The 19308-nt window shown below is 36.6% G+C and overlaps 2 protein-coding genes and 1 pseudogene across 4 annotated transcripts; 2 read left to right on the top strand and 1 right to left on the bottom strand.

The window, feature by feature from the left end:
• Nucleotides 1-968: 968 nt before the first annotated feature.
• Nucleotides 969-3233, top strand: LOC121746862 (phosphoenolpyruvate/phosphate translocator 2, chloroplastic-like). The gene is made up of 9 exons (XM_042140811.1): nucleotides 969-1372; nucleotides 1452-1574; nucleotides 1684-1836; nucleotides 1986-2071; nucleotides 2140-2224; nucleotides 2314-2433; nucleotides 2507-2584; nucleotides 2706-2835; nucleotides 2911-3233. The coding sequence occupies exons 1-9, from the start codon at nucleotides 1031-1033 to the stop codon at nucleotides 2979-2981; spliced, it is 1188 nt and encodes a 395-aa protein (XP_041996745.1). The 5' UTR covers nucleotides 969-1030; the 3' UTR covers nucleotides 2982-3233.
• Nucleotides 3234-4638: 1405 nt separating this feature from the next.
• On the bottom strand, nucleotides 4639-10425 carry LOC121748845 (DNA (cytosine-5)-methyltransferase DRM2-like). Of its 3 annotated transcripts, XM_042143385.1 has the most exons (12): nucleotides 9984-10425; nucleotides 9770-9849; nucleotides 9571-9676; nucleotides 9323-9357; nucleotides 9040-9171; nucleotides 8791-8887; nucleotides 8663-8709; nucleotides 8449-8571; nucleotides 7097-7256; nucleotides 6211-6305; nucleotides 5375-6082; nucleotides 4639-5238 (listed from the first exon to the last, which is right to left on the bottom strand). In XM_042143385.1, exons 4-12 carry the CDS (start codon nucleotides 9323-9325, stop codon nucleotides 4798-4800), a joined length of 1806 nt encoding a protein of 601 aa, XP_041999319.1. In that variant the 5' UTR covers nucleotides 9326-9357; nucleotides 9571-9676; nucleotides 9770-9849; nucleotides 9984-10425; the 3' UTR covers nucleotides 4639-4797. The 3 variants fall into 3 exon arrangements, with proteins under 3 accessions (XP_041999319.1, XP_041999318.1, XP_041999320.1); XM_042143384.1 differs by lacking the exon at nucleotides 9571-9676 and having other exon boundaries at nucleotides 9984-10424; XM_042143386.1 differs by lacking the exons at nucleotides 9571-9676; nucleotides 9770-9849; nucleotides 9984-10425 and having other exon boundaries at nucleotides 9323-9373.
• Nucleotides 10426-12429: 2004 nt separating this feature from the next.
• On the top strand, nucleotides 12430-13493 carry LOC121749105 (annotated as a pseudogene).
• The last annotated feature ends 5815 nt before the right edge of the window (nucleotides 13494-19308 follow it).

Here is a 19308-nt window from a genome sequence, read left to right on the forward strand (position 1 = left end):
TATTTGTCATAGCTCACTCTCTCTCTCTCAATTTTTTTTTTCCATCAATGCAATCCAATCGATTCATCACCACCACTCACCACAAAAGTCCAAATTCTTATTTTCAAGATATTTTTGTCCAATTATAAACTTCAATAGAGTTAGCATAATGCTCTATTTTGCTATGACTATGATCATTCTAAAAATGTGTCTTAAATTTACTCCAATTTAATGTTACATCTCATCCAAAAATAGGCATTCAAGTGCTCATTTATTTACTAAGTAGGAGTACTAATAAACAGCAGATAGTACCGTAGTCGAAGAAATCAAGAGTAAATAAATAAATCAGAATAGAAATATATTGTTTTAAAAACTCTAAATACAAATATAGTAGTAGTACTAATATTACTACAACAAAGTTAATCAGTAATTCCGTATCATATTTTAGGGGTTTCTATCTTTTTATCCCAAGTTCGAAAACAATGAAAAAGATGAAAAAATATCCATGTCAATATCTCATGATAATAGTATCATGAATTGGAATAAAAATGGCAAAGAGTCTGAGAAAAAAAATTTAATCATCCGGACAAAATTATCTATCCCACTGAATATATGAAAAAATTAAATAAAAAATAAGTGAAAAACATGTAAGTCTCAAGTCATCCCTAATTGATAAAACTAAGCATTTAGTGATTTAACAATAACTCCATTCCTCATAGCTATTGCTGTCATTAATAACTCAAAAAATATTAATTTTACAAATCACATAAATATTAAAGGTTAATTTATTCATTTTTCTACAATTTCAATTTAATAAATTAAAGAACAAAACAAACTTTGATTTTTAAGAAATTTGTAAATTAGAGATGGAAATAATTTGTATGTTTGAGCCCACAAAACAATTCAGTGTCACGAGTTTGAAACCACACGCGATTTATGGCGGTTATTTATTTGTTTCAACAGTTGTCACTCCACTCCACATAAAACGTTCTTCTAATTCAATCTGCATGAATCCATAATTAATTGCCTCAAAAGCTATTTTCAAACAAAAATGGCAACTAACTATGCATTGGCTCTCTCAACCCCAAAGCCATTCTTCACTTGTCTCAAACAATCATCATTTCAGTGTGGATTTTCTGCAATCAATCCGTCCCAACTTCCCACCTCTTGTGATGCAAAACATGCCATTTTTTCAAATTTCAGCAGCAGAAACCTCGTGCAAAACTTGTGCAGCAGCCGGAGGCTTCCCGATTTCAAGCTCCGGTCAGCAGCTGCCCCGGATAGCCAAGACGAGGCAGCGAAAGCCGAAAAATTGGTCAGGACAGTGCAGCTTACAGCCATGTTTGGTGTCTGGTACTTGTTGAATATATATTTCAACATCTTCAATAAACAGGTCAGGTCCTCTTTAATTTTTTTGTAATAGTATTATTTAACTATGTGAATTGTAGTGATGTTTTTGGGGAGGGATTCAGGTGTTGAAGGTTTACCACTTTCCGGCAACATTAACGGCCTTTCAGTTCGGATGTGGGACAGTTATGATACTTGTGATGTGGGGTTTGAATCTTTACCCCAAACCTAAAATCAGCAAGTCTCAGGTTAATTTAGTTATAAAATTTACTTCAAAATCAATTTTGGTGTTTGTCACGTTTTATGAAGTGTTTTCAATAGTAAATAACATGAGTTAATTTATAAATTTTGGTGCAGTTCTTGCAAATATTTCTGCTTGCGGTTGGGCACACCTTAGGAAACCTTTTAACAAACATCAGTTTGGGGAAAGTGGCAGTTTCATTCACACACACCATCAAGGCAATGGAGCCCTTCTTCACAGTCTTGCTCTCTGCCATTTTCTTTGGTGAGGTATGATTTGTAGATTTCATCTTCAAGGCCTTTAGGATATCCTCAAATTTCAATCTATTTTTCTTAGTAGTAGTAGTAGTACTTTTGAATTTTAGATCATTCATGATTTTATAAGTATTACATGAAGTTTTATTGATGTGATAAGACAGATGCCATCTCTATGGGTAGTTTCTTCTCTTGTTCCCATTGTTGGTGGTGTGGCGTTGGCATCATGCACTGAAGTCTCCTTCAACTGGTATGAATATATATCATTCTCAGATCATTTCCTTGCGTCCTCGTTTCACAACAAATCTCTGCAAACAGGATAGGTTTTGGCACTGCCATGGCTTCGAATCTCACCAACCAGACGCGTAACGTGTTCAGCAAAAAGTTGATGCGCAAGAACGATGTACGTACTAGTATACTACTGTATACCGTGCTATAATGTACATAAATGAAGGTTGGATAACTGAGAAATTCTTGGTCTGAAATTGACAGGAAAGCTTGGATAACATCAATCTTTTCTCCATCATAACAATCATATCATTCTTATTTCTTGCACCTGCTGCCATTTTCTTGGAAGGTGTCAAGTTCAGCCCTTCATACTTGCAATATGTTGTAAGTAACAAACTGGAATATCTCAGTTTAATTAATTACTATGATACTATTGATTTATCTACTTCTGATTTAGGCAAGTGAAGGTTTGAATGTGAAGGAGTTGTGTGTAAGAGCTCTTCTATCTGGTTTGTGCTTCCATACTTACCAACAGGTAAGAAAGTTACCAAAATTGCTCAAAAAAACAAAATTTCATAATGATAGTTATGGATTCCATATCCCAAATAGATGAAGAGGTAACATGTTGAGAAGATTGATGAGTTTGCTATGGCCAGGTTTCCTACATGATACTAGGCATGGTGAATCCGGTAACACATGCTGTCGGAAACAGTGTGAAGAGAGTGGTGGTGATCGTGTCGTCAGTCATATTCTTCCGAACACCTGTCTCACCCGTAAATTCTTTAGGTATCTATCGCACTCGTATCTCCCATCTAACTGTTCCTAGATCATTTCACATTTTGACATGTGTTTACAACTCAGGAACTGCTTTGGCTCTTGCCGGAGTCTTCTTGTATTCCAGAGCAAAAAAGATGAAGCCGAAAGCTGCTTAAACTGAAGATGATATTGATATGATAGATTTGAGATGGATGAACAAGAGCACGAATAAACTGCAAGAATTGGTTGCAGGCTCAATTTTCGCCGGAATAACATGCATTCCAGCTAGGCTTCATACTCCTTTAAGAAGAACACAATCCAAATAGATATGTAGAGGCTCTCTTATCATTTACTCATGTACATAATCTAAAGGTCAAATGCATGCAGAACATAGTATCAGTAATAAAATACCAGCTTCATATGATCAATAGTCAACACAAAAGAAAAGAGCGTATACCTGTCCCTGTCCTGCCTATCAGGAGATGATGAAGTTCCCCAATCTCCCCTTCCAGTATACAAAGAGACTTTACGTCCACTGGCGCCTTCCTCTTCCCATCCGCCATGTCTCGAACTTCAGCAGGGACATCTTGAGTTCTTTAACTCTTCACTGGATCTATAGTTGCACTTGAACATTGGCAAAAGATTATTTTCACAGCTAACATTCAGAGAGCATCTGTCTATGTAATGCTTGACATAAAAGTGGCTTCCATACCTCTCTTAAAATCTCTCAAGGAAAAGCAGTGGATTGAAAAATTAGTAAACAATAACAAATAATTAATCAGAATTAATCAAACAAAAGTGACTAAGTTATAATTAACCACAAAAGACAAAGACGAAATTATCAGAAAGATATAGTTCATTCAATCTTAAAGAATAGACTAAGTTCATAGTAACTTGAGGCCAAAATTGAATAGGCTTTGACATCATCTGATTATATGTAGGTTCAAACTTGACTGAACGTAAAGCAAAACAAAAGGAAGATCAATAGAACTCTGCAAATCATTTTAAAAGAAACACCATAACTACAATAATTTATACTTGAACTTATGTGGTCTCAAATGTTAAAGTTTAAACATATACTAGTATATTAGGTTTCTGAAGATTGCAATCAGATTGCAAAATCTTGACTGAAAATAGTCTCAGTCTGGGTTTATGCACCACACTTTTTGCTACAGTTGGATGACTCAGCATATGATCCAATATGTTTCTGGCAGACTAACATGTGGTAGCATATAAAAGGAAACTATCAATGAGACTCTTACAGAATAAACATGGATCAAGCATTAGGTTAAATCACATGCATAAAAACTGTGAAGGATAGCTATTAAATTACTCATATGCAGTTCCATATGCCCAAGAGAAGAAAGAAGATGAGAAGTTTGTGTATCTGAGTCAATTTATCAGAGAAAAACTTGAAGCATCCCAGCATTGCTATATCTGCCTTCATCATGGTATCCATGGCATTGTGGGTCTTTTTTAGCAGATGAACTCATAGCATTGCAAGGTGGTACTGAGCTTATAGTAGAGGAGGCAACAGGTTTATCATACTGGATAATGTTGGTGTCCGGGTTACAGAAGTAGGGAGTTCCAGTCCTCTCCATGGTTTCCAGAAGTAGAGAGTTGAAGTTGCATGGATTATTGCGTATTTTTGTTATATATTTATGGCCTGTTTAATAAAATGTTGTTGGGAAATTAATAACCACATTTCAATTGCATTTGTATTTGCACCTAAATAAGCGTGGAGAGCCTATTTCAACTATGGTCTTCTATGGATATTTACATTTACATCTATATTTTGCAGCTTCTGTAATCAGAGAAAAGGGCGAATATACATTAAACTCAAAATAACTCCTTGTTCCAATGTGAATAATATTGATTGATTCATGTTCATTTGCTCGCCGCATTCATTACAAAGGGAAAACAAATTGTAGCATTCTCCCAAATTATTGCATAAAAGTGTAGAACCATCTAATTTCTGCCCTATTTTTACATCTAGACTGCCCTATTGCTGCCCATAATACACTTGATTAAATCTAATATACGAAAATAATCATAAAACAAAGACGACTCTTTACCCTCCAGACCATCTCGGCTGACTCTGTTGCTTCCTGCCAGATTGTTGCATGGGCTTCCACCGACCACCAGATCGAAACCGCCGATGCTACTAATGATCTGTTCAGCTCTGGCGGCGTCAAACAGCTGCACATCGTCAAAATCAATCAGGCTACCTGTCTGATTGGTCTGCTCCCACCAACTTCTTACTATGTCTCTATTTGCTTTTGATTTCTCAATAGAGACAACATTGTTCAATTTGATGCCAAGTCGGTGCAGTGCCACTTCTGCTCCACCGATGCCAGAGAAGAGGGATAGCATGTTGATGCCGTGAGGATACATATCTTTGAGCACAGACAGATGATAAGCCACAGTGTCGACCTATGTTGGAAACACATATCAATGCATCCAAAAATCAAGGATCAACAATCAAGAATCGAATATCAACAATTGACAATCAAGGACAATATCTATCATAAAAATTGAAGTAAAATACAAAGAGTTAAACACTGCTTACCTGAAAGGAATTTCCAAGAGACTTATATCTGTCTGTTCTACTAATCCCACCACCCCTCGTGTGGTTCTTTGGGAAGCCCAAGAGCATTTCCACTTCATCAGGCTCTAGAGGGGCAGCTTTGTTCCTTCCCACCCAAACCAAGTTCCACTTTCTGCACTGCTCCATAACGTAGCGCTGGACAGCCTCTGGTGGGTCATCATCACCTTCATGCCTCTCCAGCACAGTGCGGATCCTCTCAGTCAGTTTAGCACTCGCTATAACAGTCTGGATGCAGTTCAGCTTGTCTCTTGGATCCCAAGTGGGCCACCACCTTTTTGATAAGGGAAAAGCCTGCTGGATGGTAAGGGGTGGGAGAGGTATGAGGGGAAACCTGTTCTCAATGGGCAGATTATGAATATACCCTCTCTTTCTTGCACAGGCCGAGAAGAACTTTGAGTCAACAAACTCTGGCTCAATGTCATAGAGGAACCTTGAGATGGTGTCCCAAACCCCCTTTGGTGTAAGGGCAACATTCTCATAGTAGAAGTATGGGGGGCCTCTTGATTCTTCTGGCAAGGAACGATGCACCCGTTCTGGTGGCTGCATGGAAGGAACACCATATCCTATCATTGGATTAGGCAGGCGTATTGACTCCTCCATGACCTTCTTCTTCATGTCAAAGAGTTTCCTCTTCTTGCTCTTACTACTCCCATTAAGAATATGCTTTGCCTGTGAGAAGTGTTAGAAAGTGGTCAGTTTCAGGTAGCTAAAATCTAATAGATAATGAGGACAAGGGGCAAAAATAAAGACAGCTCAATCAAGATGGGTTTAAACACTAAACATATGAAAAAGTTGACCTTGAGATCGTCTTCAGGCAAGTAACAGTCTTGTTCTCTAGCCATTTGAGCAACACATATAAACTCAATCAAACCATCAACTGAGGTTTCTGGCCCTGAACAGTAGCAGCAAGTAAATACTAGTCTAAGATCAAGCATGTCTTTGAGAATATAAGAAACTAAGGATTACCATGGTCCGTGTATATTATTCCTTTACATACATGGGTTTGATAAACACTAAGAACATAAGGGCAGTGATGCAATAATGAGGCTAAAAAAGCATTCACGAATTAAAAAGGTAAATATCACTTATTGTCCCTATGTTGGCCCCAGATATGCCCCAACGTAAGCATAACTTTAAAAGAGTACTCAACATTTCTAAATTAGCATTTGTATCCCAAAAAAAATATTTCGCTGGAATTCATGTGTCACTTTGAGGTGTCCATGTTATATGACGTGGAGTTGTTTTAACAAAAATAACGTGTTATTTGAAATAAAATCGAGATTGAGGAAAAGGACTGTGGCCGGATACTAGCACAGTATCTAACAAACACTATTAATCACATAATCCATAAAAGTTCAAGTTATGGTGACAATATCAGAATGAAACATACATTTTCTCACTTATAGTTCTTCGGAACATATAGCAATTACCATCCGACATTAAACCATGCAAGCAATTTCGACTTCATAAGAAACTGACCTCAGTGGTGGTGATACTATTGTGAGACAAGGTAAAAGTTACATGTACAAATTTGAATACCACCACAATCAAAGGAAAAATATTCAGAAAATTTTAAGTAAGTTCCAAAAAGGTTGTGCAGAAAAAAATGTAATGGAAATGAATTTACATCACAGATCGTGCCCCAAAATAGAGAAACAATAGTTAGCACATTTGTGTACGCACCAGATCGTTCCAGAGCAATTTCCGCATCTTCGAGAGCGTATCCCATGTTTGCTAAGGCAAGCAATTTTGTCTCTTTCTCTGACAACGATCCAGATTCTGCCAAAGACAACAACATCTTGTGCTTCTCTGATTTATAAGCACCATTGTCCTTCAAGCAGTCCTACATGGCATGGCAAGAGTAAAAACACACTAACCTCATCACAAATGCTAATTACTAAATGCCAATGATTGTAACTGCATGCAGAGTATATGCATGCCTTAGCATGGAGACCTTAATGATGAAGTAACTGTCAAAACAAAACCCTATAAATTATATAACATGAGTAAAATCATGAATAACTGAAGACCATGTGTATTTTCAAGATTTGAGTAAATAGAACATATATCATGTCCAGTCTCACTGGTTCATGTTCTGTCAGATCACCTGAACTTTCCTTAAACGACTTCCTGTCTTTTTGGCTAGTATATTTATTATTTAACTGGATACCTTTATTCTTAGAGAAAATGGTAAAATTTTGTGAATACATTATGCTACCAGTTTCTACCATTTTCACTAAGAAGAAAGATATCCAGTTAAATAATAGGAGTAAATAAACCAGCCAAAAAGACAGGAAATAGTTTAAGGAAATTTCAGATGCTATAAAGTGGGGTTCATATGTGAAATGAGTCTTCCAAACTTAACTGGCTAAACAATATAGACCAAAGCCAGCTTATGGTCTTTGATTTTGCACGTGAATTTACGATATTCCAGGAGAAACAAACTTAATGATACGATCCCACATCGGTTTCACACGAAAGTGTGGAATAGCATATAATAGGGAGTCAACCCTTTACCTTTGACCATGGTTTTGGGTTAAGTTAGGGCTTATATGCTTATCAATTTGGTGCGGTGAACGTGGATCCGGATGTCCTACGGAAAGGGGCTACCCGTAGGTGTGACCAAAGGGGTGCCACCGAAAAATGTGGGCCCGAAGGAAAAGGGCAGCAAAGGGGATGGTGGGCCCGTGGCTTTGGGTTTGCCACCTGGCGTGTGCCGTCCGGTTTAAAAGAGGGATGGATTGATACGATCCCACATCGGTTTCACACGAAAGTATGGAATAGCATATAATAGGGAGTCAACCCTTTACCTTTGACCATGGTTTTGGGTTAAGTTAGGGCTTCCTATCTTATATGCTTATCACTTAAGCATGCATTCTGGCAAAAGGTAGCCATGCAATGCAAGTATGCAACAGACCTAAATAACAAATGCGCACTTAAGAGTTGCTCGAAAAATTTATTCATGCATACACCTGAAAGCATAAGGACAGAAAGTAGAGTATGAATTATGAAAGGACTAGTAAAGCTTCACGTACTTCTGCTTCATCTTCGGACCAGCTGTCCATATCTGAAAGATCATATGGAAAGATCTCAATGTAATCAGAAGAACATGGATCAGAATTTGCGCTCAGCTGTTGTGGTGGAGACTCTTCAAGTGTCTGAAAAACCAATTACACATAACCAAGGAATGACAGAGAATTAAAAATTCATGCAACATGTTAGTAGTAATTATATATACACATCACTCACCGAGAATGTTAAGATCAAATTGAGTATAGAATCTGGATCTCCTTCTCCTGCACAACAGCCAATTAGAAGAATTAAACAGCAACAGTTATTTCAAACAAATTTTAGTCAATTTATAAAATAGTCTGTACCATTTTCATCAATGGCTTTTAAGACCAATTTCTCTGAAAACCCCATTCCTACAAATTGAACAATCAACTTGGAACGGGTGGCATTTGATGAGCTTGCCTTCAAAAACAAGAAGTTACTTTATCAATCATAGTATATGAGAAGGCATGCATACAACTAAGGTAAGACTCTTTATTCTTGCACATTTAATACAACACAGATAAAGGTATAAATAATAGTGAGTGGCGTTTAATACGGGAATGCAGCTTTACCTCCTCATTGCCAACAATAGTTTCAGTACGAGTTGGCTGTGGTGATGTAACTGCTTCCAAGTGAGTTTCTGACTCCTCATCAGAAGAAGTCCAATCAACATCAGAAATATCTCCTCCAGGTACATTTGCATCCTGAACATAAACATCAGGGACATAGAATGCAATGAAGTAGACTAAGTCAAACAGCTCATAAAAGCCATTAGTATCTCATATTAATGACATAATGAAAATTATGAAATCTCCAAGTTATCCATAGAAAATAAAAGAATGGAGAAAAAGTTACCATGATCCCCAAATTTTGTGAACAAAGCTCTCAACCTGTTCAATATATCATTTAATTGAAGTGAGCACATCAATTTCAACAAAGTATTGAATCTTATACTATATTCAAATAGGCACCTACAAGACAAAATCAGCCCACAATGTCAACTATAAACAGCTAACTGGCAATCCATATGAGAACCTATTTGACTATATACGAACAACTACACAATAAAAAAATGGAGAAAAGCAATTAGGAGGAATGCATACACAAGCTAGCGTATTGCACCAAGTTCAATTGAAACCTCTTAAGGAATACCAGTGACACCAATCAACCCAATTCAACAACCTCACCCTTTGCATGGTCGTATTTCCGCTACATAGTCATTCATAATGCGCTTAAAACAAATTGGACAAAAGAAAAACGGAGAAATAGTGAAACTTGAATGTAATTGAGATGGGAGCTCACCGAACCACTTCACTCCCAAACGCCCAACACTAACTCTTCACTCCTATTCTTGAAACAAAATCCAAATGACATAAATTCTTCTGCACAGTAAATTCAAAACGCAATCAGATCAACTCAAAACGAATGCAACACCCAAAAATCCGAACGGAATTAAACAATTAGTAAAAGAGAGCAAAACCCGATATGATTCGCCTAATTGAACAGAAGCACGAACCTGTAAAATCGAAACTGAGAGAATACAATGAGAGAATTGAGCGCCGAGATTTTGGGGAGGAGTAAAATCAAAATTAGAAGATGAAAATAAAAAAGGGAGATTCCTCCCACCACACTACTTCGCTCGTCGCTAATGACATGAAATTAGAGTAATTTTACGTGCAAATTATTTTGAACCCACGCGCCAGTGCAAGGCAAAAATAAAGCAAATTTAAGTAAATATGAAGAGATTTCACATTTTTCCAAATTTTATACTCATTGTTTTGATTATTTAGTGGGATGAGTTATCAACTTTATTTCGTTTATTTAAAACGAAAACGAAATACTCAATCCGTCCCAGACTACTTGTACTTATTTCCTTTTTGGGCGTCCCAAGTTATTTGCACTCTTTCCATTTTTAGTAAAAATTATCACCTACAGCCATAATTGTTGACTTTGTTATACACTTATTCCTTAATCTCCGTGCCGAAAAGGAAATGTGCGAGTAGTCCGAAACGGAAGGAGTATATTAGTATTAGTTGACCACTTAAAAAATGTAGGTGTGGCAGTGGGAAGGGAGAGTAAGATGCATTCTATACACTCAGGTGTGGGTAAATGTTTTTCTTGAAACGCTTAATAAAAGTGATTGATATTTTATTTTATGAAGCATTTATTAACTTTGACAATATATAACTGTCAAGTTATATTTATGCAGATCATATCTAGCTATCTAGCTGTACAGCACAATATAGCTTTTTTTGTTGCATATTAGCTGTACAGCACCACATTCACTTTTATTAATAGAGTGAACTTCCAATTTAGTCCTTAGAAAATATCTTATGGAGTACGTTTTAGATTTTTTATTTTAGTCTACATGCAATTTAAAATGTGACATTTTCTATTTGTGTAGCTCACTCTCTTTGAACGAAATATATTAGTTGACCACTTCAAAAATATAGGTGTGGCAGTGGGAAGGGAGATAGTAAGATTAATTCTATTCACTGAGGTTGGGTAAATGTTGTTCTTGAAACTGATGTGTAATAAAAGTGATTGATATTTTATTTTTTTTATGAAACATTTAGTAACTTTGACAATATATTTCAATGCTAAACTTATATTTATGCATATCTTATCCAGCTGTACAGCACAATATAGCTTTTTTGCTGCATATCCAGCTGTACAGCACTACATTCACTTTTATGAATAGAGTGAACTTCAAATTTAGTCTAAGAAATATATACTCCCTCCGTCTCATATTACTTATATTATTATTTTCCGGCTCGTCACAAACTCCTTACATTATTTATAGTTTAAGTTAGAATTAATGCATTTAACTAATATGTTAGTTTAAGTTAAGAGCTCCTTTATTAAGTGACGTATCATTATACTTAAAATTTTAATTTAATTATACTAAAAAATCAATACTAAATTTACGGCCTAAAATGAAAAGTGCGAGTAACATGATACGGAAGGAGTACTTTTTAGATTTTTTTTTAGTCTACATGCAAGTTAAAATGTGACGACATTTTCTATATACTCCCTTAGTCCCGGTTTAAAGGTCTTATTTTGTCATTTCCGTCCGTTTCAATTTAAAAGTCTCATTTAGAATTTTACCATATTTGGACATAAAATTTAACCTCATTATTGATGAAATTTACACTCAAATGCCATTAATTTCATAAAAATAAAACAAAAGAAACACTTTTTACATTAAAAAAAGTTAAAATGGTCCCACTTTCCACTACCTTATTTTAATTATTACACGCTCCAACAACCACTACTTCACTTCAATTATTACACACTTCAATAATTTCTTAAAACTCGTTTCCTAACTAAATTGCACTTCTAAACTGGGACGGATGGAGTAATAGATTATTTACACATAATTTTATATTCAAAATCTGATGAAAAAAATAATTACAAAATGAATTACGACAAAAATAAGCTGCATGCACTACAAAAGTACATAATGAACTACGGCAATTAACGTTGCATTGCGTACAATTAACATTGTGCTACAAAAACCGCAGCATATTAACATCGGGTAAAAGTAAAAGATCAATATTGGCACAACATAAAACTCACTAAATATGCTTACTAAATTTTGAATCTCACCTGTTCAATTCATCATTTTTTGTTAATCTACAATTTCTATATTTGTTCAATTACGAATTGATGGACACATGCATCTCCTTGATAAATGAATGCAGTTAATTAATTCGAATAATATTTTGAAGTGCAATTAAAGTAATAGTAACACATTTAGTATGTTTGATACGATGTCCTCACATTCCCACATTATTAATTGTTTTTATTTTATCCAATCTTGTAAAGAAGAACTATAGGTGTATAAATGTTGAGAAATGAATACGTGGAAACGACTGTTGTTAATCAGATATTTTTACCTTTATAATGTTAAATGCATACCAATTGTAACTAATCTATTCATCCATTTGGCTTAGTTATATATGCAGGTAGGGTATAGTTTTAGTTTAATTCTGTCCTATATTACAAGTGGTTGGGATGAACCGTAGTATCTGGAAGTTTATTCAAGGCCAAGTGGAAAACAGTCTGACTTATTATTTAATGTGAGAATTCAAATACAATTTGAAGGCCACATCTCTGAGGTAATCAATAATATAGATTATTTAGGAATTGAATTAAATTAAACATGATTTAAATTACAAAGTTATTGGATTTATCAATAAAAATGTAAGTATAAAATTTATGATTTCAGACAAACAAGTGAAGCAATACCTACCACCATCTTCACCCGCGTCCGCCGCCGACATCCCCCACATACACAGCCTCATCCAACAGCTGGCCGTCTACGAGCACCTCTCCGCCGCCGTTCGCCTCCTTCACAACGCTCCTCCTCGAGATCTCCACGTCGCCGTTCACTCCATCCCATGACCCGCACTTCACGCCCCTCCTCAAATCCTTCCACCTCCAGCTCCCCGTGGACGACGGAGAAGAGGAGATGTTACGGTGCGGCGGCGGGGCCACCGTGGCCGGATTCGTGCTGTTTTTTCCAAAGTACTCGACGATTTTGGCGAAGCCAGGGAATGTTATAGGAGGATGGGGATGGGGACTCTGCTTCTTTCGGCTGTGGCGGCGCGGGCGGCGGAGATGGGCGGGGGGAGGGTGGAGTGGGTGGTGGCGGATTGGAATGTGGACGCGATTGGGGGCGGAAATATTGACGGGGAGGAGTCTATGTAGGCTCAGTGACGAAGCTCTTCAGAGCATCCACAGCGGTGTCTTTGCCGATGGACGTGCTCTTGCCGGTAAGGATAAGCCCCGTTCGCCGCTGTGCTCTTGCCGACGGCAGGGCGCTGCTCTATGCATAGAGCACGTTCCTGCCAACTGTAAGAGCACAAGGCATCGACGTGACAAGCTATGATTGGTCCGTTGATTTATCATTTTTTATTATTTTTTTAAAAATCGAAAAAATCTGAAAAATTCAGATTTAATAAAAAAATTATTTTCCCTCTTCCTAATAAAATATATTCATTTTTCCTACACTTTTAATTTATTTTTTCATTATTTTTACGCCAAAATTCATACTTTCATCTGTAAATACTCTTATTTCAAACACAAAAAAATGACATTATGCCAAACAACTCTCTCAATCTCAATTTTTAGGATTTTAATTATGTAATTTTTAATTTTTAGGATTTTAATTATGTAATTTTAATGCATTTTAATATTGCGAAAATGTTTTTATTTAAATTGAATAATAGAATGGTGTGACCCTTGAGCTTGTCCTTGTAGAATAGTACGAATATGAGTGTTGTGCTCTTGTCTAAGAGCATGGAGTAAAAGTGGGTCCGGGCCCACATCCGTGTTCGTTTGCAAGAGCACGGATGTGGATGCTCTCATGCTTATGCTTATTTTAAATTTTGATCACAGTGAATTAGCTACTACTCCCTCATCTCCGTTCTATAGTAATAGAGACATTTCATTTTGCGTATTCGTTTTGAAAAAATAATTATAAATAGTTAAAGTGGAGAAAAAGTAAAGTAACAGCATCTCCAATGGCGGCGTCAGCGTAGGCACGCCGATTTTTTGCGGACGCCGGTGCTGACGCGGAACCATTGCAGCCGGCGTCTTGTTAAGCTCACGATAGTCGATGCACATCCTCATCGTCCCATCCTTCTTCTTAACGAACAAAACTGGCGCTCCCCACGGTGACACACTGGGTCGAATAAAACCCAAGTCTAACAGTTCTTGCAACTGTACCTTCAACTCGGCCAACTCCTTAGGGGCCATTCGATATGGAGCCTTTGATACTGGCGCTGACCCTGGTTCCAAGTCAATAGTGAACTCCACTTGTCTGTCGGGTGGCGGTCCTGGCAAAGCTTCGGGAAACAAATCGGGAAAATCTCGCACCACTGCCACGTCTTCTACTTTCAACTCCTTCTTTTCCTCTACATTCAAGTACACAAGATACGCCGGACATCCTTTTCTTATCATCGTAGTTGCTTGCAAAGCAGAGATTATGGAGGTTCGTCGATTCATGGAGATCCCATATAAGATAGTCGGCTCTTTGCCCGTGGCTTGAAAAGAAATATGTCTCTCCTTGCAGTAAATCGTGGCATGGTACTCGGTAAGCCAATCCATTCCAAAGATTATGTCTACGTTCTCCAAAGGCATAACGTACAAAAGTTGAGCTACTACTCTTAACTCCCCTAACACAAACTTTAGTCAAACAATCTTAACTTGGATATGAACCGATTTTGAAATATAACAATTGGTTTTGATCATCCCCACGGAGCTTGAAAGAACATACGATAGGTCATGAATATGGGATGAAATCAAATAAATGTCAATTCTCATAGTAGGCTACCAAAAGATAATTCAATTGTTCGACCAAATTTGGAAAGTCCACACATCAATGGATAATTACTTAAAGAGTTGAGGATAAAATAGGATTGGTTGTGTAAGGATTGAGAAATGTAGGCAGTTGTCACAAAGCAGTACAGATCATGGTTCAACGAAAATCTTAATATGGAATGATAGATTCACTGGTTCATAAGTTTGTGAAAGACAACCAAAGTCAAAGGGCTTTTGAAAAAAATCAAGTGTATTAAGTTTGTTAAGGCAAGGTACAAAATGTAGGCCTTAACTTCGTTTTGTAGAAAGAAAGGTCCTATTATGGAAATGATAAATCTAGTGGAACTGAACCAAAAGAATTTCACTCTGTAAGAAAGAACTTGACACAGACATGGTGACCAAATGAAAAGTTGAACAAAAGTTCCAAGAGAAATATCCCACAGAAAACATATCTGCGAAACGTGATCGTATTGAAGGACATAACTGCAAGCAGTCTTAGGAATGAAGTTCAATAGCAAAGGCTCACAAAGTCAAAATATTGTTCGTAAATAATAGGTCAAGGAAGACTACAATCAATCCAGGTGTCCAAATTTATGAAGGTAATTCCACTTTCCAAGAACTGAAAGTGAGTTATGACTCAATGGATGAAAAGGAATAACATACGTTACTTGCAAAGAGTGGGTGAAACAAGACGTTAAATAGACAAGGGCTCATGATTATTTGAAAGGTCCTGAAAGACAACTTCCTAGAATCCAAGTAAGAACTGTTGATTAGAATAGTTTGTTCTAGCTATTAAAGTCGCACTCCCTCGTTCATGTTTCGCAAGCCGAGACTGGTAACGTCGCTCTAAGAACTGTGGATTTCACACTGAGATTCTTTATGTCATTGCCGCTAATAATGATAGTCGGAATCCATATCTTCATAAAATCCTTTGCATATCATAATGACTATCATCGTAGGACATTGTTATCATCCTCGTGCTCCTTAGTAGGGTATGAAGATCATCTCCATCATGTTGCCACTTATGCAAGATTTCACTATACTAATTTAAATCGAGAGTATGATCGATCGTCGTTGCATGAAAATATCTCTTAGCATCGGTTCTTCTTGTATCGCACCTGGACTTAAGCGTTTGCCTAAACTCTCATATTCTCGTACGTTTCATTGCTCGGAAAAGTAATTGTTAAGTTTTCAACTTAGAACTACGATTCGCGCGGTCAACTAGGCTTATATTTTAGGTACTCTAAGTTCACAACACAATTCATCGTCTCATAGATCATCATCTACTTCAATTTACGTCATTCATACCTCAAGATAAACACACCATATTTTCACATCCCATAGCAAAACACTTTCGAACTTCACATTATATTCAAAACTTTTGAAACAAAATTTCTTTACACTTTCACACTTTTCAAAAAAAATTTCCACATCTCACTTTTAATGTAAAAGTTTTGACTCAAACTAAATCGTAATTTCGCATCAACTTTCATCATTCGTATAAAACATTCCATAGAATAACACATCATACCTCACACCTCATAACATACATAACATCACACTTCCACAACTCAATTTTCCAAACGAAGTAAATTTTTTTTGTCGAAACTAATTTTTTATTTTTTTTTTATTTTTTGAACAATTCATAAACACAACATTTTCCATTCATCAATTAATTTTCTCAAAAGAAAAAACTAACATATTTTCATTTAAAGTTCAATGATATTTTTTTTTCAAAAAGTTCCAACAACTTTCCACCACATAAATATTTTTCCCACTAGAACAACTAGTCATTAATATTGCAAAACTCATAACACATCTGCATTCCAAACAAAACTCTCATACACTTCACATATATGTTTGAAACAACATTTTTAGATTACTCATCTTTTCTCAAAAAAAAAAATCCCAACATTCTCAAAACAACTCATTAATTTCCATCTTTCATGTAAAACACGCCATCTTCCCATAATCACATGCTTACGTCATAACACTTTCACACACATAGCACATACGTAAGTCATCATGCCAATCTTGCTCATGTCTCACATAATCATACCATAACAATATCACATTCAAACATACAAATCATCTTCTCAATTCATGCTCATATTCCACATGTTTACACTATCAAAATATTGTTTTCACCCATAATACACGCGTTTAAATCATCATGCTCACATTCAACATATGTATGTCATCATATCATTTATTCTCGAATTTCAACATGAAAATATCATCACGTCATCACGTAATTACATGCTCATGCATTCTTTTGCCCAAAACATCCTCATCATATCGTCAATTTTATACATCGTTCACACATTTCATCAACAACTCAAAACATACCTCACTTTCCTTGGTTGAGCGTGATGCTGTGGATGTTGAGCCTTCATGACACTTCTAGTAAAAAAGGATTCACTAATCTAGACTTAAGACAAAAGAAGACTCTCTGACCAGAGCGAAACACTAAGCTCTGATACCACTCTGTCACGACCGCCCAAACAAGGGGTACCACAATGCGGCGATCGTGACCGACATGCATGGACAACAATTTAAAAGAACACCTTACTTAAAAGATTTTAAGGTAAATTTTTTTTTGAAAAGACCTAAGATAAAATACTTTAACAAAAACGGAAAAATTAGACTTAAGAAAACACAACAATTAAATAACTAAAGTAAAGCAGACATTAACTCAAATCCCGAAGAATACCATTTTCAAAAGACGACGTAAACACACGTTTAAATCCTAACACCACCATACATGTTCAAACACAAAAACGTAAAGATTAAGGTCTTAAGACACAATTTAAAACATAACAGCGGATAAAAAAAAGGTTCAAGAGAGTCAAGGATCACGCCTATGTATGACGACACAACGTATCCTAGGGTCTTTAGCCAGCTCAACATCCACCGCAACATCCTGCTCAACCTGCAAAATTTTTAAAAGAAATTGCAGGGCTGAGTACTTGTTGTACTCAATGGGCTCATGCCGAAAACATTTATATAGTTATATCATCCATACCAGTGATCTCGAGTTTTATACGTAGTAAAGAAAATATCACGAGAACACAAAAAAAATGTTTCATAGACTGGCCAGTCAAATAATCTCCCCACTTTTCACATCAAACCAACAATCACAATCACAGTGCGACGAAAGTGTGGCCACACTATTCGCCCACGAGACCGGCCGACTTGCAAGGACGGCTCACGATCCCACCAGTGTACACAGCCCGATAGGGTTTACGGCCCTACTCGGACCCGAATTCGTTTCACAAAACAGCCATATAGCCTAACGGAGTAAACTCATACGAACTAGGCATCAGACACACAATCTCATAACAAAAACAGTCCATGGCATGACATAACAGTTAAACCACCCTTGTATCTCCACATAATATTTTTCGGAAAAATAAAGAGGTTTGAAAAGAAAGCCCACCTCGTTCGCTTAGCAATTCACAACCCAACTTAGCAACTCTCGATCCTCGAGTTCACGACTACACAACACCCTTGTCAAAGACAACACAATTAGTTTCCCCCAACAACATATTACTATGCATGTCCTATCGATTCTCTCGTCGTTTTTCTCAAATCCCCGACCCGACATACGTCACAAAGATGGGAGAACACATCGTAACACATTTCGATTTATCACACGTGATCACATCATTTAGACACATTCCTTGGACATACATGCATCATACAATACTTTTAAACTTGAGAAAAAGTGTCATTTAATCAAGGCAGAAAACTGGCAGAAATGCGCGACCGTTTTGTAAAAATCACTTTAAACTCACCCGACCTTAAAACATGCTAAATTCTGGTCACGATACAGAGGACATATTCAAGTTCATTCATGAAAATTTTCATATCGAAATCACGTCATTTAGTCAGTCATATCACATATTGAACTCTCTGGTCGGAACATACAATTTCTGACAGTATTGCGCAGTTTATTTGAAAAATTCACCATAAATTCATACGATGCCCAAAAAGGCTGAAAATTTAAAACAACACAGAAGACACTTCAAATTTTCATATAGTTTAAGAATCACATCGATCGGAGGTCATTTGGTCAGTCAAACAGAAAACGAAACATTCATGGCGAGAACTCACGTTTCTGGCAGATTTGCGCAGTCAACTTCAAAAATTTATTAAAAATTCATTTTTCGATAAAACAGGCTGAAATTCACACGAGACACAGAAAACACCTTGAAGTTTACTCAGTAAAAATTTCGTAGCACAATTCGTTCGTTTGATGGGTCGAATACAGATCATAAGTCACTAGTCGTGTACTACAGATTTCTGGTTCAAATTCAAAAATAGGGTTTTTAAAACTTCCACAACACAACCACCGATTTTCCATGCTCGAAAACACCAAATCATGCTTACACGTTCCTCATACACATATTTGCATACAACTCATATTATTCACTAATTAATTCAATCCAACACACATGATTTCAATCAACAACGCAAAACCAAACAAGTTCTTACGAAACACACTTTCCCTC

Source organism: Salvia splendens, chromosome 9, assembly GCF_004379255.2.
Source record: "Salvia splendens isolate huo1 chromosome 9, SspV2, whole genome shotgun sequence".
Lineage (NCBI taxonomy): Eukaryota > Viridiplantae > Streptophyta > Magnoliopsida > Lamiales > Lamiaceae > Salvia > Salvia splendens.

What these genes read in the sequence shown, in the direction of transcription:
- LOC121746862 (XM_042140811.1), top strand. Translation starts at nt 1,031, where the DNA reads ATGGCAACTAACTATGCATTGGCTCTCTCAACCCCAAAGCCATTCTTC. An exon ending in CTAAAATCAGCAAGTCTCAG is followed by an intron (nt 1,575 to 1,683) that starts GTTAATTTAGTT and finishes ATTTTGGTGCAG; the next exon opens with TTCTTGCAAATATTTCTGCT. An exon ending in AGTTGATGCGCAAGAACGAT is followed by an intron (nt 2,225 to 2,313) that starts GTACGTACTAGT and finishes TGAAATTGACAG; the next exon opens with GAAAGCTTGGATAACATCAA.
- LOC121748845 (XM_042143385.1), bottom strand. An exon ending in GGTCCGAAGATGAAGCAGAA is followed by an intron (nt 7,257 to 8,448) that starts GTACGTGAAGCT and finishes CATGCCATGTAG; the next exon opens with GACTGCTTGAAGGACAATGG. An exon ending in CTCTTGGAAATTCCTTTCAG is followed by an intron (nt 5,239 to 5,374) that starts GTAAGCAGTGTT and finishes TTTCCAACATAG; the next exon opens with GTCGACACTGTGGCTTATCA.